The sequence below is a fragment of the Vigna radiata genome, chromosome 5 (assembly GCF_000741045.1).
Source record: "Vigna radiata var. radiata cultivar VC1973A chromosome 5, Vradiata_ver6, whole genome shotgun sequence".
Lineage (NCBI taxonomy): Eukaryota > Viridiplantae > Streptophyta > Magnoliopsida > Fabales > Fabaceae > Vigna > Vigna radiata.
Window position 1 is genome coordinate 8003613 of NC_028355.1, and position 26506 is coordinate 8030118.

The 26506-nt window shown below is 36.6% G+C and overlaps 1 protein-coding gene and 1 long non-coding RNA gene across 2 annotated transcripts; both read left to right on the forward strand.

Moving 5' to 3' along the window:
• The first annotated feature begins 2705 nt into the window (after nucleotides 1-2705).
• On the forward strand, nucleotides 2706-4088 carry LOC106760265 (gibberellin 2-beta-dioxygenase 8-like). Its single transcript, XM_014643728.1, has 4 exons — nucleotides 2706-2737; nucleotides 3218-3431; nucleotides 3673-3868; nucleotides 3991-4088. Exons 1-4 carry the CDS (start codon nucleotides 2706-2708, stop codon nucleotides 4086-4088), a joined length of 540 nt encoding a protein of 179 aa, XP_014499214.1.
• A 220-nt stretch (nucleotides 4089-4308) lies between these two features.
• Nucleotides 4309-7345, forward strand: LOC106761854. Its single transcript, XR_001375719.2, has 3 exons — nucleotides 4309-4549; nucleotides 4833-4843; nucleotides 7317-7345. It is a non-coding gene; the product is annotated as an uncharacterized LOC106761854 (long non-coding RNA).
• The last annotated feature ends 19161 nt before the right edge of the window (nucleotides 7346-26506 follow it).

A 26506-nucleotide genomic window follows, 5' to 3' on the forward strand; every position in this document is an offset into this window, starting at 1 on the left:
AACCATTACTAAAATGTGGCGAGGCTACATGATAGAAATATTAAATACAATGACCTTTTACAAATAGTTCACAAGGACGTGGTTAATTGGTTATCTTAAAGATTTTATCAGCTGAATAATTTTAAAACTGAAGTAAATTATCTTTCAACTTTACCCTAAACCGATCTTCTTGTTAACGTTGATGTAATAAATTAATAGTGAGTTGAATTTTTTCTGTCAGGGCCAACTAATGAATGATTTATTTTTCTTAGTTTTATATATGCATATGAAATTCAAATATATCATAGATATTTAAACATCAGCTCTTCTATATAGAGCTTGTGCTCAATTTGAGAGGACAGAAACTTCCAAATTTTCTCTATCCCTATGAGCAACTGGTTTAGTAGATGCTAATGTGAAAACAAAGAGAAGTTGATTAGTTTGAAAATCAATATCTATGTATCAATCGACTATCTATTTGTTTTGACAAAGATGTCAACTAGCATTTATTCATAGCAAATAAACCACATACTCTATCTACCTCATAAACTGCTGCTCAATAACGAAAAAGCCTACATTTTGGGCACCATATTTTAAAGAAGAATAGACGTCTACATTGAAGTGAAGACACAAAAGTCACATGTGGTTTAGTTACAAGCAAAATAGAAACGAATGCACATAAAATGAAGTGAAGAGAGAGAATTTCACTCCCAAGAAGCTAAAAGAATTCTTTTCCCTTAACCTTTGCGTATGTGTGGATATAGACAGTCCATGTGGATTTTGTGTTCCACTTGTTTTCTCTGTGTCGACCCCCATGTTGCACTGTCCTCTCCAATCATATGCACCATCTTCTTCTATGTGTCTTTTCCAATTGAGGCTATAGATATACACACAACATGACCAACTGGGTTTTTGATGTATCTTGCATAACTAGCGTTAGTTGCCAGAAAGAAAGAAAGAAAGAAACTAGAAAAGAGCTTCATATTTATTCAGTCATGTGTCTAATCCTAACCTTTTTCCCACAGACACTAGCCTGATCTAGAACCAACTACATCATCTAGATTATCTGTTCATGCTTGTAATTTGCAATACATACCTGAGTATATGGCACCCACCAATTTATCATGCCAAAAGCTATCTAAGTTGATGATAGTAATGGTGATTAGTTTTCATATTAAATTGTTTTGGATTTCACATCATGACTCATCAATGCTGGATTTGGACACTGTAGAAACTGTTCTCTGGCCGTTGATGCATATTTGTCACTAGACACCTTAAGTATGCCTAAGAAAAGCACATGACCTCGAAAGCAATGTTAAAAGTTGGAACACACTTCCCAACCAAACCAGTTTGAGAAGACAAGGTGCTGCCATTTGTTTAGCAATAAACATATTTGTTGGTGCCCAAAGAAGTAAATGCTGTACATATTTGTTGCTCACCAACACGTCCATCTGCAATTCAGGGGTCCCCCCTGTTTTTATTATTTTAGGGTTTCCTCAACTGACAAGCAATGCAGCACTGGCCTTGTCTCTGCTTGACATTACTTCTTGGTTCTGTTTTTTCTTTTCATCTTTCTACCAATCATGTTTTCCGAACTGTGGTCACAATTTTGTAAGAAATTACAATTGATTAAGAGTCGTTGATACAGCTACAATTGCAACCTCAATATTGCGTGACCCTATAAATCTTCATGATGTGGCCAAAATCCCAGTGATAACCAGTTGCCATACCTCCTCTTTATACTTATTGATCATGACATTCAATGTTGAAATTGAATTTAATTAATGATGTTTTCTTCTTGTTGAGCCCGTAGCAATTAATATCTTCCTTCAAAATCCTTGATTACTGATACTCTGGATAAACCATCAAAGTCCACAATTCACAAAAGATTACCTTAAAAGGCTTAAAGTCGTTCGCAAAATTACATGAGTTGTTCCATCTTTAATTCTATTTCGTACTCAAACTTAACTTCAAAGCAGGGATTTGCCTCTTCAAAGTGAGGGGAGTGCATGATAAACTATATTTATAACTAATTTCTTCATGACATCAACAATTGCAGTAGAAGTTAACTTCAGAATTAATTATACATTTTATCAATATAGCTGTATTCTTACACACTTTTACTTGGAGGAATTGGATTCCTTATCGCTTGGTCTCAAAAATTCTGATGTTAGATGGTTCCTATCAAAAGGAAGAAGTAGAGTATATCTAAATGAATTAAGTTTATTTATATATAGATAAAAAAAAAAGTTAACTTTTTTAACGAATATTAGGACCTTATTTTTTTTTAAAAAAAGAAAGGTTACTTAATCTTGAAAATAAAATATTTAAAATGCATTTTTAAATAAAACATGATTTTGAAAAATATATAAATAGATGGGTCCTATTATTGTCTGTGGGTACAATCTATGACAAGTCTGAACTTAAGCCCCCTTGTGTATATAAAGCAACAAGCATGAGCTTGAAAGATGTTAAAGTGCCTTCCTCAGACGGTGTAATAAAGAAGTTAGAGAAAGGTTAATTATTGATTTATTAAATTTTGCCAAAGTTATTATTATATGCCTCAATAAGAAGGAAGGAATAAAGAAAAAAAGAAGAAGGAATAATATAAATGAGGCTTTGAATCTGTGTAATCAAGTACTAGCTATATAACCATAACCGACTGTACCTCTCATCATGTCTAATGTAATCATAATGGACTTCTAGTTTCCCAAGTAAATACTCCCATGGACCCTTCTCTTCTCTTCCCTTTACCACAGTATGCTAAATTGTACGACTAATTATTTACTGTCAATAATGAAAAAATAGGATTCCAGGATAATATGTGAAATTCATCTATCATAATATATTGAGGGGTTGTAATTTGGTAATAAAATTTAGATACATTATGATGTATTTCAAGAAACCTATTAGCGGTGGCATTTTCAAAAAAAATACATACATTATAATAGGTAAAAGACCATTTATCATAAAATTAGACGCGGTGGCAAAATTGAAATTATGGAAAAAAACATATTATGATAGATATTAAAACACTTATCATAAGTGCAAAACCCCTCTTTATCTCGTAATCCATCGCATATCATTTCATTTCTTCGAATTTGCACAACTTTTCTTCCAACTGGACCGTAGAGCTTTTATTTACCATTTCGTTTCTTCCACAGCAGAACACTTCACCATTTCGTTTCTTCCAATGTCAATCTCTCGTCGCGTAGAGCATTTTTTGGTCTCATCTTAGAGCACAGAACACACTGTGTTCCACGCCGTATCGAAGCCTCCACGTCGCGCACACTAGTCGGAGCATCCACGTCATCGGCACGCCTCCACGCCGTCTCCTGGTGGTTGTCGAGGATTGTGAGCTTCTGGTCATCGACCTCAGCCGCTTAGAGGACAGGGATGAGACTGTGAGGGAAGAGTGCAAGTCGCACATTGCTAGTGCTTCACAGGATTGGGTTTTCCAGATTCTGTTTCTAACATTCCGCTTCTAGACGAAGACGATACGTTGCTCTTCGATGATTCAGCACCGATCATCGTAGATGTCTTCTCTTGCTCCCCTCTCATACCTATCAGATTGATTCCTCTTCAAACCGGTTAATTTTTTTGCTATGGAATTCCCTCTTTTTCTTTTCCATTTCTGGATAATTTTTATGAATAATTGTTGATTTAATATTGATTTACCCAATGCACATGCAGAAAATGGAGTTGCAGATTCTGAAAATGGAAATTCCTCCGTTTGTGACAATGCCAACAAAGAGAACGCGGATTGGAACAAACCGCAGAAGTTTAGCTTTGGAGCCTCATCAATTGAAGAAGAAGAAGAAGAAGAAAGGAGGCAGTTACAATTTGCGCAAGAGCTTGGCGTGGAATCGAGCTTTCTTTACTAAAGAAGGCACTATCTTCTCTCCATTATCCGTTAATTAACAATGAAAATCGATTACTCTAGTTGTTTTATTATTTGATTGATTAATTAATTAATTAATTGGTTGATTTGTTCTGAATCTTACTTTTCAGGTGTTTGGAATCTAGAGGAGCTTTCTATGATTAGTGGCATTGCCTCTTCTAAGTCAGGGTTGGATTCGGAAGTCAAAGATATCATTGATGAGGTTTGAACATGTTTTGGAAATGACCTGTGTTGTGCTACTTTTAAATAGCCGAAATAGGTCTTAGATGGAATGGAATTTGAAATAAATGTGAATGAGGGATTAGTGTAAATTAACCTTGAGATTGTTTTGTGCATAGGTGAAGTGATTTCAGAAAAAATATGCTCTAGAATATAGGACAAATTGTTTAGAGTTGCATGTTGGTGTTGTCCAACCGGGTGAACGGGCCATAGTAAATGATGACATGGTGGCCACAGGTGGAACTCTGTCAGCAGGAGTAAAACTTCTAAGTGATTTGCAAGCTCTTTTTGGGGTGGGGAAGGGCCTCACTTTTTGTCTATATTCTTTTCTTCTTTATTTCACTTGTGATGGTTCAATGGATGTGGTCCCTTCTTTCAAGTTATTTTGTAGAACGTGTTGGTGCTCAAGTAGTGGAATGTGCTTGTGTCATTGGTGTGCCTGATGTCAAGGTAACCACTAATTATTTACCTTTCTCGGAAATTTCTATGCTGTTAATGCTCACCACCACAAGTTTAAAATTCTTGCTTCTTTTCTATGCTGGATTGGTTTATACCATATCACAAGTCACCAGTTTAGTACATTTCATTGCATGGTTAACAACAACATTTTCAACTTCTGCATAATGCCAAACACATAAAAGGAATGCTCTATCAGATGTTAAACATCATTTTCTTTTTGAAAACTTATATTCTGCTGAAACTATGCAAATTAAGTTAAATTTTTCTCTCTCAGGGGCAGTGCAGGTGATAACGGTTGAAAAACCGTTATTTTCTTATATGATCATAGATGGGGCAACAATGAAGAGTTTTCAAAGTGACAATAAGCAAAAAAGAGTATAATAGGTTTCATAGGCTTGTATTTGCCTCTTTGTTTCTTTCCTTTAGTTCTTGTGAATAAATGCTTATAAACTCTTCTTTCTCTTTAAGAACAAGCAATGTGGGACTTTCCATGGCTTGGTCTTAAAAAGAATAGGAGAGTAAATGGGCGTCCTAGGCGTTAGTGCAAGGTAGCATAGCTAGTTTTCATATTTTGAACTATAGGAGAGCTAGATGCCTTATAAAGCCTCTTGGAATGAGAGAATTAAGCAATGTGGGGCTAAGAAAGGCCTAGGGACGTTGCTGGTCAGACCTTAGGCATTCAAGTCCCACATCTCTTGAAACTATCATCTAAACTCACTCCAAAAGCTATATAAGAAGCCTAGGGGGTCTCCTTTGTACACACATTACCTTGATTCAATGAATTTGAGTTGATTTGCACTTTTGCAATCTTCTTTGAGATAGAATTCTGTCTCTAAAGTCCCAAATTTGGGCAGACCTTATCTTACTCAAGCAAGTGGCGGTCCTCCTCTTGATGCTTATCTTGGAAGCTTGTTCAAGTGGCGCATCTTCATTTCCTAAGTTTCCTTTCTCTAATCTTTTCTAATTTTAATTTCTCTTCCATTTCTTTGTATGTCATTTAGTATATTCTCTCTAGGTCTGCATTTCCCCATCATTTTCATACTGAAAATTTGACATTAAACACACCCTTTATGACTTAGACTTAGCTTGAAATCGTGTATTTTGCTTAGGTTAGAGAATAAGAGAGTCAAAATTGGTTTTTTTAGTTTTATGCTTGGTTTCCCTTAAATTTTAGGTTTATTAAATGATTTGAAAGAAGGGTTGAATTATCAAAGAGTTGTAGTGCAGAAAAGTCAACCAGTTAACCAGAAAAGTCAACTCGTTGACCAGAATGCTGAAAAGTTGACCAGAGTGTAATTTTGTGCCGCAAGTGGCACTAAGCGGTGACCTAGCACTGAGTAGTGGCGCTGAGCGCCAGTTTTTCCAGTTTTTCACTATTTTCGCTTGGGCGACACCGTTGGGCGCTATTTTGAGTGTCGCACCTACAGTTGAGTGGTAGCCTAGCGTTGAGCGCTAGTTTCTTGGGCCTGGCCGATTTTTCTATTATTTTTCTGAGTTATAAATAGAATTGTACGACCCAGAAGGGTTATCTTTTGGTAGAGAAAGACAACAAAACACTCTTTTCACCCCTTGAAGGAGGGTTTTGGATGTGGGAGCTCCAATCTACCAAATCTAGGGTTTATCTTTTCATTCTTTTCCTTCAATTCATATAGTTTCACCATGATAATGGTGAACTAATCTCCTTTGTTGTTGGGAAATGATGTAATCCTTTTGAAACTCTCTTTTATCGAAGTTCTTATTTTATTCATATACTTTTGTTATCAATAGTTTTGGGTTTTCTTCTCTAAGATTAAAGTTTGCATTGTTTAACTCATTATGTGTCATAATCTATGATTTTGTCGATACGGGAACGTACGGGGAAATCTATACCTGAGGAGAATTCTCTTGATTAAGAAATATTACCTAGGAATAGGAATAAGACGGTCAATTGCTTTAAGCTTCTATCATTAATGCGTTAGTAATTACTAGGGAGACTAGGAATAGTAAACTAGTAATTGGTGATAGACTCTTTTCGCTGAGGAATCGAGTTTAGAGTAAATTAGAAAGTTGCATGAACATTGATAACAAATAAGAATAGTAGATATAGGAGAATGGATTAGGATGAAACCGTAAACCCCAACAACACCATTCATTCATATCTTTATTTGCCAATTGATCAAAAGCTTTTGCATACATGTTTATTTTCGTCTTTGCATAACAAAATCAAATTATTATTCATTCAAGTCTTATGAAATCAATTCACATGAACATCTAGGCCAAGAGTCCCTTGGGAAACGATATTCAGACTTACCGTCTATTTATTACTTTATATGATCTGGTACACTTGCCAAGGTGTTAACAAGTTTTTGGCGCCGTTGTCGGGGACTCATTGGTTTAACTTTTCTAGTAGTGTGATTTGATTAAATTTGATTTGATTTTATGTTTATTTTTATTTTTGTTATAATAAATGTTTTCTTCTCCGAGATTAAAGCTTGCATTGTTTAATTCATTCAGTGTCATGATCAATGATTTTGTCGTTATGGGAACGTACGAGGAAATCTAGACCCGAGGAGAATTATTTTGATTATGAAATATTACCTAGGAATACATGTTTATTTTCGTCTTTGCATCACAAAATCAAATTATTATTCATTCAAGTCTTATGAAATCAATTCACATGAACGTTTAGGCCAAAAGTCTCTTGGGAAACAATATTCGAACTTACCGTCTATTTATTACTTGATACGATTTTGTACACTTGGCTGGGTGTTAACAATAGGCTCATTGGAAAGCCACTTTATGTTCTTGCTGAGCTGCGTAAAGCTGATAAATGTTATTAAGGTACGCCACTAACCACTAATTCTTGTAAGAATTTGAAGTATTAACTATATTTGTTTTGCTTCATGCTCTCTCACAATGTAAACATGTTTCAAACAACTTTATGTCTTTTTAGTGACTTTTGACCCTTGGTGCTACCTTTATGGCAATCCCATAAAGTTATGTCTGCTGCATTACCCAAACCTTCTATTGCACTGGTTTCTCCAATTTAGCAGTTGTTAAAACTAGTGCAGTTGGATGCATAAAAAGCATAAAAAGCAATGGATGCTACTTAGAAAGTGCATAAACATTATATTTCCTTTCTTAATTGATGACATATGGAAATTGCTTTAAAAACTCTATCTACTTAGCATGCCTCTTACTAAGCTTAACTTCTCCTTTCAATGATTTCAATGACTCATGATCACTATGAATATGATAGATTCTATGGATAAAAAATAATGTTACCAAGTCTTTAAAACTAAAACATACAATTCCTTATCACAATTAGAATAGTTAATGGCATCCCCACTTAACTTTTCACTAGAATAAGTAATTGAATGTCCATCTTGCAATAAAACAACCCTAATACCCACATTAGATACATCACACTTAATCTCAAAAGATTTTTCAAAATTAGGCATGGTAAGGATAGGTCATTAGTTAGTCTATGCTTAAGGGCAACAAAAGCTTCTTCTTGTTTCTCTCCTCATTTAAAACTCGCATTTTTTTTTTTAACAATTTCATCTAATGGTGCAGCCAAGGTACTAAAATATTTAACATCTCTTGTAAAAACTTGATAAACCATCACCTCACTTTCAATCTTAGCTGTAGGCCATTCTTGGATGACGTTGACCTTTTCCCCATCTGTACTCCTTTAGCATTCACAACAAAACCTAAAAATACCACATGACCACGACAAAAGATGTAGTTTTTCAGATTAGTATATAATTATTCTTTTCTAAGCACATAAAAAAATTGCAAATGTTCAACATGCAACTCAAGATTGATGCTATAGATCATAGTATCATCAAATACATCATAACACATTTACCAATAAACTCTCTTAAAGCATGGTTTATTAATCTTATAAAAGTACTAAGTGCATTAGTCAAACTGAAAGGTATAACCAACCACTCTTACAATCCATATTTAGTTTTAATGGCAGTTTTCATTTCATCACATTCTCTAATACTAATCTGATTATAGCCACTTTTAAGATAAATTTAAGAAAACACACATTCACCATAAAGTTATGCAAGAAGATCATCTAACCTGGGAATTGGATGTTTATACTTGATGGTGATGTTGTTTATGGCTCTACAATTAGAAAACATCCTCCATGAGCCATCCTTTTTTACCACATGGAATCATGCTATCTCTCACCCAACCTTTACTCATCAATGTTGAGACAAGATTGTCTAGAGAAACTAGACTGTCTAGCAACTTATGTTTTAAAGATTAACAAACAAACACTCAAAAAAATATTGATCATAATGTTTAATGGTGACATGTACTAAAGGATAATATTGAATGAAACATGTTCCTATCAGATATAAAAATATAACTAGTGCATTGAATGAGATAAACGTTTATAAAGAATACAATTTTTGAAGTAAATTCTCTCTAAATGAAAGTAGTGTCTCATACAATAGAAATACAATCTATGTAAATTTTGATGCTTAAAAGTTCAACATACAAATATGAAAAGCCATCAAGAGTTTGTCAAGATGAGCTACCTATGATATCCACACTAACGATGTGTTCACATGAACAGATTGTACTATTCATGTACTTTTGCAAGCAACAAATTGAACTCAATTATGTGTTCATTTGAAAAGAAATGCACAAAATGATTTGAAGGAATTTACGGGATAGATCACTTTTCCATCACCCGTAGATGTGGTGAGATTTGGAGGGATTGAGTGTAAAACGTCTAAATTATCCTCTAATTATTATATAATTCCACTTCCAATTATCAAAATAAAAACACGTTTAGCTGACTAAAATGCATTTAGATGAAGAAAATGAAATTTTTTTTAGGCTTATTCGGTTCCAAGCGTATGAAGAAAAACATAGGAACCTGTAATTTGGTTCCCATTTCTTTGTATTCGCTTCCCCATTATTAAGAATTGGTGTATCCGATTCTCAAGCGTTGTATTTGATTCCTAGACATTGTATTTGGTTCCACTATTCTTCGTTGGCTATGATGTACCCTTGTATCTGATTCCTGGCGTTCTTTATTTGGTTCCAGCAAGCTAAAACATGCTTGGATCTTTATTCATCAGATATTGCTCATGTCGTGTAAGTTCTCAATACAGTTAACTTGTTTTGCATGGATGATAGGTGAAAAGGTGTGTACTAATGAAAAATAAATTGTCGCATGATTGAGAAGTCTTGATATTGACTCAACTTGTGGTAACTGGCAATAGTAGTATTGAAGAATGGAATGAGTAGTGAAAGGATTTGGTTGCAAGTGATTAGAAATGAGGTGTTGAGAGAACATGCCAATCTTAGATTGATTTTCCAATTTATTTTCCTAAACTGCAGTTTTGTATATACTAATAGTTACAGTTAGAGGAAATAACTAGAAAATTAATTTTAGAAAACAAGGGTAATATAGTTATACATATTTGTTTTCATGCCATACTTTGTCTATTTTATTTTATGAAAAAATGTTGTTTGACTTCATTTTACAATTTGATAGTTACGTGGTTATAAAAAATTAAATTTTTATATTTATAAAAAAATAAAAAAAATTAACAAAGGATAGTATGAGAATAAATAAATGTTGGTGTTAAAATAACATTGTCCTTATGTTAAAAAAATAATATATTTTAAAAAAAGATTATTTTAATTTATTAAATTTTATTTTTTTTATATTTTAATAATTAATTTTAATTTTTTCTAATAAACATTTTTACAATTAAATATAACATTGTTAAGACTCCGACATGTGCACTGAATCATATCAAGTAATAATAAGTGGTAAAACCAAGTATCGTTTCCATAGAGACTCATAGGCTTAGACTTTCATGTGATTTCTTGATTATTTAAGATTTGACAAAACGAAAATTAGGGTTTATAATGCTAAAACGAAAATTAAACATGCACATGCAAAAGTTGATCAATTGACAGTTGAATGATATGGATGAATTGTGTTGTTGAGGTTTCCGACTTATCCTAATCCACTCTCATATATTTACAAATTCTACTTTTTCATTAATATTAATGTCACTTTCTAATTTACCCTAATCCCAATGTCTTGGTGAAGATAGCTTACTCCTAATTACTAGTTTACAATGTCTTGTCTCCCTAGTAATTGTTCATGCATTACATTCACACAGAAGCTTAACGGTAATCGGTCCTCCTATCCCTATGCCTAGGTAATATTGCTCCCGAGAGAATTCCCTCATGTCTAGACCTACCCATATGTGTCCATAAGGATAAAATCAAAGATCACATTATTAAATGTCTTAAATAAAGCATGCAAATATAATGGAGGAAAAACTCTAACAATTAATAGAATAAAGCATATTAATAAAGCAATAATTCAATATATGAGAGTTTTAATAGGTTTACATCGTTTCCCCAACAACAATGGAGGTTTAGTTCACCATAGACATGTTGAAACTAGATGAAAAGAATGAAAAGATAAACCCTAGATTTGATAGATTGGAGCTCCTGCATCCAAAATCCTCCTCCAAGGGGTGAAATGAGTGTTTTTGCTTCTCCTTCTGTCAAAAGATACCCCTTCTGGTTCGTCCAAGTCAATATATAGCACAAAAAAATATCAAAATTTTTGCCCAGTCCCAAGAGACTGTCGCTCAGCGTTGGTGTACCGCTCAGCGCTGGGTACGACTCTTAGAGACAAAGCTCAGCGTTGACGCCCATGCGTTTGGCAAAGAAAACAGTGAAGAGGCCAGCGCTCAGCAGTGAGTGTGATACTCAAATTCTCCCTTCAGCGTTGGCGTTTGAGCGTTTGACAGTGAATCGCCCTTCAAAACTGGCCCTCAACGCTAGGTCAGTGATAGCGGTCTAAAAACCATTATTTTCATACTTAAATTTGATATCAAATTACACCATTTATGACTTAGAATTAGCTTGGAATCATGCAAATTGCTTAAGTTACAGAGTAAGAAAGTCAAAGTGGGTTTTTTAGGTTTTATGCTTTATTTCTCTTGTTTTGACAGGATTTATCAGGAGTTTGATGAAGGAAAGGAAAGAAGAGAAGTGTTGGATGCAAAAGAAGGTGGAAAATTGAAGAAAACTAGAACCGCAGTGTTAACAAATTGGCGAGTGTACCAAATTGTACAAGTAATATAAATGGTAAGACCAAGTATCGTTTTCCCAAGAGACTCGAAAGGCTTTCTCGTTCACGTGAATTAAAATAATAAGACTTGAAAATAAAAATTAATAAATTGGATTTGAGAACAAAAATATTAACATGCAAAATAAAGTTGATTCAATTGACAAACGAAAACAATGGATGAATGGATGTTGTTGGGGGTTTACAGTTTCATCTAATCTGCCCTCTCTTATCTACTCCTCTTGAATATTAGTTTGATTGATTAATTGTTATGCAACTTTCTTAGCCTACCCTTAACCCGATCCCTCGGCGAAAAGAGCCTAATATTAACTACTGGCTTGCTATCCCTAGCCTCCCCTAGCAATTAATACAGCCTTATAAACGGAAGTTAAAAGAAATTGATCGTCCTACCCCTATCCCTAGGTGGTATTGCAAAATCAAGGAATTACTCACCAGTTCATGTCATTACTGTACGTCCCCATATCAATAAAGACAAACATCAGTTACTGAATGAGTTAAACGATAAAGGCCTTAAGCATAGATGATAACCCAACAATTATCAATCAAAACATATGGAGACCATATAAATAATCAAGAGTTTCAATAAAAGAGAGTATCAAAAGATTACATTGTTTCCCCCAACAACAATAGGGTTTAGTTCACCATAGACATGGTGAAACTAGATGAAAAATGGAAGAAGAATGGAAAAGCAAACACTAGAAAAGATGAAAAGGAGCCTAAGCATCCAAGAGATCCTCTCTAGAGAGCAAAATCAGGTCTGGCCGTTCTCCCTTGTCAAAAGAATGACTCTAAATTCGAAATAGGGGTATATATAGGTGAGGAGCACAGCAGAAAACAGGCCCAAGCCCAACGGACCACCGCCCGACGGTTTAAGTGTGCCGCCCGGCGGTTTCCCATAATCCTCCAAGCCGCCCGGCGGCAATCGCCACCGCCTGGCGGTTTCCCTCAGATCCGCCCAACGCCAACGCTCATGCCTACTCCTCGTCCTAGGCCGCCCAACGGTTTAAGTTGCCGCCGGGCGGTGCGTCGACTCTTCAAATCTTCAATTTTTTGCTCTTTTTCTTGAGTCTACAACCTTTATCTTCAGCTCCATTCTTCATTTCCTCAAAATAGCTACAAAACAATGCAAAACAAGCATAATATCGCTAAAAACAACTTTCGACTCTCTACAGATTCATTTATTGAGTTTTGCTTGATTCTAAGCTCATTCCAAGTAGTAAAGGGCGTAATTAGGTCTAAAATGACATATGAAAATAATTGTTTTTCAACCTTCATCATGCAGTCACCATGGGGTGGTGAAACCACCGCCGGGCGGTGTAACCTTCAATGCATCCACTGCCATGCGTTTAAGGGGCACCACCATGGGGTAAAGTCAAGTACCGCACTCACTGTCGGGCGGCGCTATCCACCGCCGGGAGGGTGGACTCTTCAATGGCTTCTTTGGAGGACGCTCAAGCGGCAACACTGAGGGGTGGGCCAAGTGTCGCGCATACCGCCGGGCGGTGTAACCCACCGCTAGGTGGTGTAGTTATGGGCCTGGGCTAAATTTAAGTTATTTTGCTAAGTTATAAATAGATTTGCACGAACCAGAGCAACTATCTTTTGCCAGAAGAAGATGCAGAAACACCTTTTCTCACCCCTTGGAGGCGAATTTTAAATGTGAAGGCTCCAACCTACAATTCTAGGGTTTATCTTTTCATTATCTTCATTCTTTTCATCTAGTTCACCATGATAATAGTGAACTAAACCCCTTTCTTGTAGGGGAAAACGATGTAATCCTTTGAAACTCTCATATATCGAATTGTTCTTCATTCATATGCTTGATTTCATTATTCGTTAGAGTATTTCCTCTATTGTAATTCATGCTTTGAGATAAGACATTATTCAAATGCATGCTCTTTGATTATCTGTATGGAAACGTTTGGGTAGTCTAGATCTTGGGAGATCTCTTGCGAGCAATATTACCTAGACATAGGAATAGGAGGCCCAATTGTTTTAAGCTTCTATGCACATTAAAATAATGCACAAATAATTACTAGGGAGACTAGACATAGTAAAATAGTAATTAGGAGTTGGCTTTTTTCACCAAGACATTGGGATTAGGGTAATTTAGAAAGTTGCATTAACAATAATGAAAGAGTAGAATTATTAAAGATATATGAGAGTGGATTAAGAGGATTCGTAAAGCCCAACAACATTATTCATCCATATTACATTCAACTGTCAATTGATAAACCATTTTGCATGCATATTTCAATTTTCATTATTTCCATATAAAAACCTTAATTTTCGTTTCATCAAGTCATAAGAAATCAAATCACAGGAAAGTTTAGGCCTAAGAGTCATTTGGGAGACGATACTCGGTCTTACGATTTTATTACTACTTGATACGATCTGGTGTACTTGCCAGACCTTAACCAAGTTTTTGGCGCCGTTACCGGGGACTCATTGGTTTAACTATTCAAGTAGTGTGATTATTGATTATCTTTAACTTGACTTTTTTTTATGTTTACTTTTATCTTTGTTCTAATAATTGTTTTCTAGGTTTTGTGTTTAATGTTTGCAGGACGCAATTTGGACAAGAATTTGACCATACGGGCACTCAATTCAATCAAGATAATCTCAACCATTAGGGGAAACCTCATTCAAGCATAAACCTAAGTCAATATGGAAGTTATTGTACAAATTAATAGATCGTTACAACAATTACGACAACAGGTATCAGTTTTGTGTGAGAAAATCAATAGGTTGGAGGAGATGTTGGAACAAATTATGCAAATTTTCATCTCTGATCACAAAAATAGGGAAGCGACATTCAAAAGGATGAAGATGAAGATTCGTTACTTAACTGAGAAATTGGATTCTAGGGTTAATGCTGAAGTTAACCCTAAAGATGAATGTCAAGCCATTATCCCTGAAAGTGATAAGGTTGTTGATGAGGAAAAGGTACAGAGATATGAGAAAAAGATAGAGGAGATAAAAATAGAAAGGTTTAGTGAGGAAGATAAAGATGAGGAGGAAGAAAAAGAGTGGTTGAGAGAAAAGGAAAAAAATAGAAAATGTGTGAAAAAAAGAAGAAAGCAAGAAAAAATAAAAAGAGGAAATTGAGAGAAAAGAGGAAGAAAGGAAGAAAGAAAGGATCATATGAAAAACCCCTTCCTCATCAAAAGAAATATCATAGGAAAGAAAAGAAGTTTAAGTGCCTTATGGAGATCTTCAAGAAATTGGGGATTAAAGTTCCTATGATTGAGACATGGAAACAGGTGCTTTGTGTTCTCAACTTTCTGAAGAAATTCAGCAGAAAGAAGAAAAAGAAAAGAATATCAAGCAAGGAGAATGTCAACACCTATTGGTAGGTGCTTGAGCTTTATGAGTAATAACAGCATCTACTGATGGATGTTGTACAACATCTACTGAGGGATGCTACTTGATTATGTATTTATTGAAGGATATAGGGAGGTACACCTACTGATGGGTGATGGTAAGATTTGCACTTACCGATAAGTGCTAGAAAAGTTTGGCTCAGGTTCGTGACGTTAAGCAAGCGCTACATGGGAGACAACCTAGTTGATTGATTTGTTGCATGTTTTAATTTTGTTCTAGTTGTATATGTGAGTCAAGTGATTGGGAAGTGCATGAAAATTAAATCTTGAAAGTTGAATTTGAAGGTTAAAGGGTTAGAAACATTTTAAAAAAGAAAAAAAGGCACAAGGTGTAACTCGCACACACCGCTGGGTCGTGGCATCGTTGAGGGGTACACGTGTTTTAAAATTGGGCTTGGTTTCTTTAGCTCATTGTGTGATTTTTATACCCCTTAGGGCTCACCTAAGCGGTCCATATCAGATCCCTAACCTCTTTTTCACTTTCAAACACTTTTTCAAAGCTTTCCTAACACTTCTCCTACCATCTCTTCTATTGAAAACCCATTCTTCATCACTTTGGAACTCATTCCACCATCAAAGTTTGGGGTTTCTTAAGAGCATTGCATTAGGGCTTTACTCATCATCAAAATTCAAGCATTTTGCACACATTTGAGGAGTCTCCACCCAAGTAAATCACACATTATGCTTTTGGGGTTTTAAAGATACGAATTTGATAGAAAGGGGTGTAGAAGCATGAGATTTTAGGGCTTTTGATTTCTTATGCATGATTTGAAGAAATTGGAACTGTGTTGCACTGATTAAATTGCATGATTGATTATTGGAATTGTTTGCCTAGCAGTTTGTTGTTTTTTGCTTCTTTGACTGACAGGTAGCGCTGAGGGGTCTTATTAAGCCCTTAGCACTGATTAATGGTGTTATTGGATGTGTTTTGATGTTTGCTAACACGTAACATGTTTGGCTTTGGCATTTGGAGTTCTGTTTAATGTAGGAATGACTTCTTCATCAGGGAAGAGAGTGAACACCATAGGAAGTAAGAGAAGAGAACCAGATAGGTTCTATTCTCACAAGTTCCTTTAGAAGAGGCATGAGCAAGTTGGACCCCGGACTATGCTCCTCCGTTTGGACAGGAGCTTGAGGGAAGAAACTGGGAAAGATTGGTGACTTACCCTGCTCCTACCAACAAAGCAGTGGTGAAGGAATTTTACACGAATGCCAAACCATTAGAGAATTCTCACTTCATGGACTGTATGAGTTACGTAAGAGCAAGGTTATCAAGTATGATCTTGATATAATTAACAGGTTTCTAGAGGCTGAATGGGAAGGTGAGCAGGGCCAGTACGAGTTGAATATCAAAGCAGGCACTGATTTTGAGGACATGGAGAGAACACTATGCGTTCCTGGTGGGCACTTTTACAGGAATCCATATGGAGTTGCAATCCACATAAAGAGGTTTAATTTGACTCCCCTGGTGCAGTATTGGATGGCATTCACGCATGCCAATGTGACTTCGTGCTCTCATATTTCTGACATTAACATGAAAAGAGCCATGTTTATGTACTGTGTACTGAAAGGCATGAGCATCAACATTGGTCAGGTGACAACAAATGAAATTTGAGCTGTGTAGTCACCACTAACACCAAAGCACCATTGGGCCATCCTTCTTTGATCACAAAGCTATGCCATGCAGCTAGGGTGGATACATATTCTCCACCTTTTGAGTGCCCTAGGAAGGCTATTGATGAGGCCTATTATAGACAGTTCTGTGGAGAAGTAGAGGCAGCTCAGGCAGGACCACAGAGGTGTGCTAGGAGGAGAGCTCCACCACCTCACGCCCAGGGAGATGCACCAGCTCATGATGCTGAGTCGTTTCAAATGAGAGACATGAATATGTCTTTGATGGAGTCTAGACTGGAGGCACTTCACGGGGGGTAGATGGCCACTGCTGAGATGATTGTGAGCTTTTATGATACACCCCCTGCACACAGGTGGACGATAGATAAGTTCAACAATGTGATGACTTGGCCAGAGCAGGCACATGGGAGTAGATCTGGAGCAACTGATGCTCCAACCATGGAGGAGGATGATGAGGACAATGATGATGATGACTTTAAGGATGCTAAGGCTGGAGAGGAGGATTTTGATGACAACATGCGATGAGGAGCATCTATGGCATCTACTGATGGATGCCAACTATAGTTGAACCGAATTTTCTTATCTTTTACTTTTGTTTTCGATTTTGAATTCTTGGTATAAGTTTGCTTTTGTTGATTAGTGCAAGTTAATGTACATGGTCTCAAACTTTTCTATTATGATGGTTTGACTGTTTGATTGCATGAGATAAGTGCTTGATGATGCTTGCTATTGAATGATGATTGAAATTGCCATATGCTGATACACAGGTAAAGTTTTCACTAGTTATGTGAACAAATGCATGATGACTTGTGATTGTGATTATGATGCTAAGCAGGGTATTTGTCTAGAATGATTGGAATGATATTGATCTTATGAGTGAGGTTTAAGCTTTATAGTTTGTACTGATATAATGGCTATTTACTTGAAAGCATGAATGATTTTGCCTGAGTTATGATTGATTGAATTACATGTATGTGTCATATGATAAAGGTCGTTTTTGAATAAACCCTTTTTCTAGACAAATGAAATTTTTGTCCCACTTGAAAAAAAGAACATTTTAAGTTCTACCATTTTGAACCTAAGCCTTAAACAGGATGTGAAAAGCCTTGCTTTGAAAATCTTTGCCATGAGTTAGGTTGAGAAAAATTTTGTGGTATTGTTAAAGGTTCAAGTTTGGGGTTGTGTGGAAAATTAAAACAGAAAAAAATAGCCATTGAGCTAATGTGTTGAATGAAAATGCATGAGAAAAGAAAGAAAAGATAGAAAAGATAAGCATGAAAAGAAAAAGCTTAATGTGAAGAAAAGGGAAAGTTGAGAATGATTGAGATTGGTAAAAATAGAGTTTGTGCTTGAACCATGATTGTTTGAATGACTCTTTTAACTCAAGGATTTTGTGATCTAGAAAAACCAATTTTCCTTGTAGCCCAACCACATTATAAGTCTTGAAAAGTCCTTGTGATGACATGTGTATGTAATGATGTTTGATTATGGCAAATGAATGCCAATTTTGTTCTATGTTACATGTGGATAGTAAAGGGAAGAAATGTCCTTTTGAAAAATTTAGTGATTGAGTGAAACGCCTTGTCTGGTGAGGAATAATTCCATGAATCTGTGAGTATATATGTGCTTAGCTAATGGATCATTCATGAGTTAGCATCTGTTGAATTTTATTTTGTGAAGAACACTATGATGGTTTGATTTGAAGCATATGTGCATCTTGATTAAATTCGATGAGCTGACTTAAGTTATGACTTGTCTTGAGATATTGTTTTGGAAAAGGTTGAACCATTGTGATTAAATGTAAAAGACTAAGTTGCATTTTGTTTTCTTGAGGACAAGTAAAGTTCTAAGTTTGGGGTTGTGATAATGTTAAGACTCCGGCAAGTGTACTGAATTGTATCAAGTAATAATAAGTGGTAAGACCAAGTATCATTTTCCCAAAAGACTCACGACACTAAACAATTGTGCTTTTGCTTAACCAATCAAGACTATAAGAACAATATTTTGGGTTTTTAAATGCAAAATAATAAAAGTAAATATGCCTGCAATTTGATTGATCAATTGAGGTTAAACACAAAAAGTGAATGGATGATGTTGATAATATGAGATGAATATGGTACTAGGATTTAAATTTCACCTAATCACTCTCATCCATAAACGAAATCATCTTCTTCATTATTGTTAATGCAACTTTCTAAATTACCCTAAACCCGATGTCTCGGCGAAGAGAGCCTACTCCCAATTACTAATTTACTATGTCTAGTCTCCCTAGCAATTAGTCATGCATTTCAATGCATAGAAGTTTAAAGCAATTGACCATCCTATTCCTATATATAGGTAATATTGTTAATGAAGAGAATTCCACAGATCGTGATTTGTAGATATCTCATGATATCAATCTTAGGGAGAGAAGAGGAGAGTTGTCACCTTCCCCAAATCCAACATCCCTAAGAGTGCGATATCTCCTCATGATACTTAAAAATCATAAGATTTATGTCAAGCATTTGAGTAAAGAAGAATGTCTCTAACAATTAATGAAAGAAGCATATATATATATATATATATATATATATAATAATCAATTCAAATACAAGAGAGTTTAGAGGTTAGTTCTCCATCGTCGTTGTAGAACTAGGTGTATAATGGAATAGAAGAGATAAAACCCTAGAAAGAGAAAAGGAGAGTTGTCAAATCCCCAAATCTGCCCGCTGTTGACTCACTGGCAAGAGATCCTCTCCAGAGAGTGAAAATTAGGTCTGGCCGCCCTCTTCTGTCAAAAGAATGAGAATGAAATCGTAATAGGGCTATTTATAGCTGAGGAGCATCACAGAAAACAGGCCCAGGCCCAGTGGACAACCGCCCGACATCACACTTATGCCGCCCGGCGGTTTGCCCATTATCGCGCCACTGCCCGGCACCAGGGGTCCACCGCCCGGCGGTTTGCCCTTAATCGCAAATCCGCCCAGTGTCCACGCCAGGTGCCTCCTCCTCGCATTGGATCGCTCAACGGTGAATTTTGTTGTGGGACGGTTCCTAGACTCTTCTTTTCTTCAGTTTTCTTCCTCTGTCTTGAGTCTAAGACCTCCATTTACAATCCCCATCTTTACTTTCATCACAATTGCTACAAAACAATGCAAAACAAGCATAATACCGCTAAAAACAAGCTTTTGACTCTCAACTGACTCATTTATTGGGTTTTACTTGATTCTAAGCTCATTCTAAGTCTTAAAGGGTGTAATTTGATCTAAAATGATATATGAAAATAACTGTTTTTCAATCCTTATCACCCTCAAAGGGGTGAAAAGTGTGTTTTTGTGCCTAAGCCATTAAAAGATACATTCTCTAAGACGTTCTAGTATTTAAATAGGACAGAAAAATAACAGAAAACGAGTCTAGGCCCAAAACAGATCATAAAAATGACAAAAAAACTGGCCCAGATCCACGAAAATGGCACTCAACGTTACATTATCGCTCAACGGTAAGTGCGGCACTCAACCGATGCTCAAGGGTGGCGCTCAGGCGCAAAACAGTGAAAAGTGGCGAAAACTGGCACTCAATGTGTGAATTCCATCCAGTATTGTGCTAGTGGTGTCAAATTAGCCCTCTTGATGTTAATAACAACACCACTCAGATTCCTATGAAAGTGCCCTCCAGACATGCAAAGTGCTCTCTCTATGTCATCATAGTCAGTGCCTTCTTGAACATTCAAAGAATATTGGCATTGTTCACCTGTCCACTTTGTTTCTAGAAATATCAGGATTGTTTCAGGATCATACCTTATAACCTTCCCACGCACATAGCTCATGTAATCCATAAAATGAGATCCAAATGGCTTGGCATTGGCATAAAACTCTTTCACCACAGCTATATTTGTAGAGGCAGGATATGTGACCAGTTTTTCGCAGTTTCTTCCTTCCAGTTTCTATCCAAGCTGTGGAGCTAATTCTGTTGTGCAACCTACCTTCCTCTCCATTAATAGGCGTCTCTCCTGGACAAGGAGGTGATGCTTCTTATGTTTCATAGATATGAACCTGTTAGAATAAAATCTATCTAGTTCCCTCCTCTTGGTTCCAATGGTCATGATTCTTTTACTAGAAGAGGAAGCCATTCCTGCATCAAATACATGTTACAAAACCAAAGAAAACCTCATTAAGTGTTAGCAAAACAAAAACCTCGTTCCGAAACCAATTCCCATCAATGCTGAGGGCTAAACAGAACCCCTCAGCGTCAGCTGCACTGAACATTCAAGCACATGCACAATCTGTCAAGCTAGTGATCTACGCTAACCAGCGCTCAGCAGTGGCGACGACAGTTTTACCAAATATTTCCTAAGTGCATCTAATCTCCACCCACATGCAAAATAACTCATTCCAGCACTCAATCATACATTTTAATCGGTCCAAACATCAATTATTTCACTTAATCATGCATAAAAATCAAAAGCCCTAATCTTTCATGCTTGAACAACCATTCTTATACCAATTCTTGCTATGGAAACCCTAAAATGTAAAATGTATGACTTACTTGGGTGGAGAGACCTTGAATGTGTTCAAAGTGCTTGTTGATTGATGAGGAATGAGACCCAAATGCAATGATCTCAAGAAAACCCCAAACTTTGATGGTGGAAAAAGTGAAAAAGTGGTGGAGAATAGGTTTTTTAGAAGTGGGATGAAAGGAAAAGTGAGGAGAATGACTTGGATAGTGTTAGAGAGTCAAAAAGGAGAGTAAAGGTCGAATGCGGAGCTTTGGATGAAGCCTAGGGAGTGTTAAAAACGTGCAATGGGCCAACACCGCTCAACCCAACTTTAAAATGCCCAATTCAGATCTATAGCGCCATCGCTCAATACTAGGTACCACTGAGCGATGGGCGCGATTTATGTTTTCCCCCTTTTTGGCTTGCCCTAAGCGTCATCTGACCAAATTCCTTCAAATTCAACTCTCAAAGTTAGAATTTCATGCAATTTCCCTTCACTCTACTCACATATGCACTAAAACAAAATTAAAACATGCAAAAATAAATCAAACAACTGGGTTGCCTCCCAGGTAGTGCTTATTTAATGTCACGTGCCTGACCCAAACCTTTGTGGCACTCGTCAATAAGTGCAAGTCTTACCAACACCCATAAGTAGGTGTACTTCTTGTATCCCTCACTAGATACTTAAACTTTCTAGCATCCCTCAGTAGATGCTACCCAATAGACAATGTTCAAAAATATCCAAAATTACAAAACCAAAATAAAAAAAAAATTAATGTTTACAAGTGATGAGTGGTTATTTCTTGAACTATATTTAGTTTATTGCACTTAAATAAACCAGGGAATTATGTTTAATTGTTTGTTATTTCCCCGTTTTCCGAATTCTGCTTAATTTGGTCGGAAATTTGTAATTGTGCTAATTTGGGTTTTCTGAGCTGATTAAGTGTATTTTGGTTGCAGGGAAATTTTGGGAAACATCAATTGGAGCATTAGGGATGGTGGCATAATTATTCAAGACTCAACATTTAGCCATTTTCATTTTTATAAAGTTGTGTTTTCGTTTTTTTTAGAAACCTTAATTAGATTAAATGCATTTGGGCCCTTTTGTGGCAAATTTTGTAGAAGCCCAATGGTGGGACACTTGGCCTAACCCTAGGGTTTCTTTTAGGAGGTGGACCCCACCTATTTTGAAGGGGAAAGGATTGTTTAGGGCAAATTGCCGAGACACTCACTACAACTCTCACATTCCACACTTTTGCTTTAGCCTTTGCATGTATGAACTCTCTCTTGGGAGCCTTGGGTGCCATTTTCGTTTTTGATGCTTGAATGGATAAAGATCACGTTTTTCTTCTTCTAATGTTTGCAACAATGTTTGTTCTTGTTTGATGGAATGAAGCTCTACCATTCCTCTCTTTAGATTTTCATTTTGAAGGTTGAATGCTTGAGTTTGGAGCTTCTTCTTTGCTTTTTCATGGTGGTTTCTTTGATGGAAGGGAGACCCATTGTTCATTTCGGTTTCCTCATCATTTTGCTGCAGTGAATTCGAATTTATCTTGAGTTTCTTGGTTTGGAGGATGAAAATGGAGTTGTTGTCAATTTGGTAGTGAAAAAGGCTTAAGTTGGTGCATGGGTATTGTATTCTTGAGCCATTTTCTTCTAGCATTTTGTTTTTGATGTNGGGAAACAAATTTTGAGCTGGACTTTGTGCTTGATGATGGTGGTTGGATGGTATTGCATAGGAAGCATAGGGGTTTGGTTTTATTTGGGTCAAAAAGTTGGAACTTTGGGTTCTTGGTGCAGCATTCTCGGTTTGGAGCTGGAAGAAACAATTTGGATGTTGGTTTGTTGAAGAAAAAAAACGAAATTGGAAGTGGAGAAGGAAGAGAGAAGGTGCATTCAATTTTTACCCGATTTGGCCAAGCACAAAAGATGCTCATTTTCACTCTAGGAATGTTTCCACTTTTGTCTTTGCTTTTAGTGAAGAATTTCTTCCAAGAATGAGAAGGATTGGTGTGGTCTTTTTGCTTTGACTTTGCTTACATGGCATCTTGGATGAAGCATCCAAAGTATCTTCCATTTACCCATTGGTTTGAAGCAATTTTTGTGGCCATTTCTCTCTAGCTCACGTAAGTTTGGTGCCTTGGTGTGTGGGATTCCGAATTTTGCTGCATGGAAAGGGAGGAAAGCATGGTTTTATGGTGTGTTTAAGGCATATGTTTGTTGTCTTGAAGTATGGAGCACATGNATAAGAAGTCAACACACCTTGCATGTTCATTTAAGGAAGAAAAGTCAAAATTGAAGTTGGGCCTTGGTGGACTAGGAGCTCATGGCCCAAGGGGGTTTCTTAAGCTATTTGCACCTTTTAATTTCAATTGGTAGATGAATATTGATCACATAATTGATAGATGAAAAAGCATGTTTAATTATCTCTTTGTTTTGCATTAATTTGCATAGTAGGATTAGTTGCATTTGATTCCTCTAATTTAGTGTTGCATTTTATAGTTTTACTTGTGTTTAGATAATTGTTTGTTGAAATGTTGGATTTAACATTTTATTTTACCATGATGTTTTCTAACTTACTCAGTTGAGTTTAATGTCCATTTGTTTTAATTTAGTTATTCGCATTCGCAAAAACACTTTTCAAACCCCCCCCTTTTGTGTTAGACTTAACTCTGAACCACAGTTGGTCCTTGAGAGACGACCTAGGGGTCATTCCCTAGCATTATACTGCATTTCTAAATTGCAATTAAATTTGTATGGGCCGCGACACGCATCAACAAGTCACTGGGGTGCCTCCCAGCAAGCGCTTTTTTAACGTCACTAGCGTTACCCAATAAAGCTCAAATTCCATCCTTCATGTTGGTGTCTTCTTTGCCATCATCACACCAACTAATCAATTGTGTTCGATCCACCTTTTTGACTCTCCTAGAATATGGAGCTTCACTTTCTATCACTTCATTCCCTTTGAAATCTTTCACAACCCAAAGCTTCTCCTTAAATCTCACAGGCATCCCAAACTTGAATTGTGCATTGCTGAAGGTTGAAAAATAGTTATTTTCATATGTCAATTGGGACCAAATTACACCCTTTAATACTCGGAATGAGCCTAGAATCAAGCTAAACTAAATAAATGAGTCTGAAGAGAGTCAGAAGCTGTTTTTAGCGATTTTATGCTTGTTTTGCATTATTTTGAAGCTAATTTGAGAAAAGTAAAGAATGGAGTTGAAGATACAGGTCGTTGACTCAAGAAAAGAGTAGAAAAATGAAGATTTGAAGAGTCGACGCACCGCCCGACGGTTTAAGTGTGCCGCCAGGCGGTCCAGGACGAGGAGAAGGCATGACGATTGACGTTGGGCGGACCTGAGGGAAACTGCCCGGCAGTGGCGATTGCCGCCGGGCGGTAGGGCGATTTGTGGCAAACCGCCGGGCAGCACACTTATACCGCCCGACGGTGGCTCGCTGGACTTGGGCCCGTTTTTTATGCGCTCCTCACCTATATATACCCCTATTGCGAATTCAGAATCATTCTTTTGACAGGGGAGAACGACCAGACCTAATTTTGCTCTCTGGAGAGGAGTTCTTGGATGCTTAGGCTCCTTTTCATCTTTTCTAGGGTTTGCTCTTCCATTCTTCTTCCATTTTCCATCTAGTTTCACCATGACTATGGTGAATTAAACCCTATTGTTGTTTGGGGAAACAATGTCATCTTTTGATGCTCTCTTTTATTGAAACTCTTAATTATTTATATGGTCTCCATATGTTTTGATTGATTATTGTTGGGTTATCATCTGTGCTTAAGGCCTTTATCCTTTAACTCATTCGGTATATTGATGTTTGTCTTTATTGATATGGGGACGTACAGTAATGACATGAACTGGTGAGTAATCTCTTGATTTTGCAATACCACCTAGGGATAGGGGTAGGACGATCAATTGCGCTAACTTATGTTTATAATGCGGTATTAATTACTAGGGGAGGCTAGGGATAGCAAGCCAGTAGTTAATATTAGGCCCTTTTCGCCGAGGGATCGGGTTAAGGGGAGGCTAGGAAAGTCGCATAACAATTGAATCAATCAAACTAATATTCGAGGGTAGTATGTAAGAGAGAGCGGAATAGATGAAATTGTAAACCCCCAACAACATCCATTCATCCATTGTTTTCGTTTGTCAATTGAATCAACATTTATTTTTGCATGTTAATATTTTTGTTCTCAAATCCAATTTATTAATTTTTATTTTTCAAGTCTTATTATTTTAATTCACGCGAACGAGAAAGCCACACGAGTCTCTTGGGAAAATGATACTTGGTCTTACCATTTATATTACTTGTACGATTTGGTACACTTGCCAATTTGTCAACATGCATCCTCTAGGTCGAAGTGAATCGCCCCTCCTTTATCAACTTTCTCTTCTTCCTTTACCTGCATTAAGACACAATTATTACTTTTGTTAACCGCCTTTGCAGATTTAAATCTAGCCACTGGTGCATCCTTCTTTGAAGCTTTGTGACTAATCTTCTTTACTCGAATCTACTTCTGTTTAAAGACATCACAGATCACCTTGTCTTCTTGGTCTTTAAGCATAATTACCCCATCATCAACATTGCTGATTACTTAGGCCATCTTCATAACCGGCCTTCCAAGAATGATTGGGATCTTGTCATCCTCCTTCATCTCTTTCACCACAAAGTCAACCAGGAATTCAAGTTTTTCAATGCGAATCAAAACATCCTCCACCACACCACAGGGTTTCTTTGGTGATCCATCCGCCATGAGCAAGGAAATCTTTGTTGGCTTCAATGTAAGACCACCAATCTTCTTCAGCATAGATAGGGGCATCAAGTTAATACTTAACCGTAAATCAAGTAAGGCTTTTCGCTATTTTCACACTCCCAATGGTGGAAGGAACTGTAAAATTTCCTGGATCCTTCACTTTTGGAGGGTGTTCTTTCTTCAAAGAGTCACTACAACCTCCATGTTCATTAGTAGCTTTGTCCTCAAGATCTATCTTTCCTCCAAGATACTGCTTTATACGCCTTGCATAGACTGGAATTTGTTGAAGTGCTTCAGTCAACGGTATATTAATCTCCATTTGATTGAAGATTTCTCTACAACGCTCACACTTTCTCTCTTCTCTCTTATGCCCCTTTGGGTAAGGAAGAACTATCTCATCTTTCTCAATTTTTTTGTCTTTTTCAATTTTTCTCTCTCCCCTCTTCTCTTCTTCTTTTTCTATCTCACCCTAAAAAATTTCTTCTTTTACCTCTCCCTCTTCAATCATACTCACCACAACCTTAGAATCTTCTTTAGGGTTAACTTCAGTATTACCCCCAAA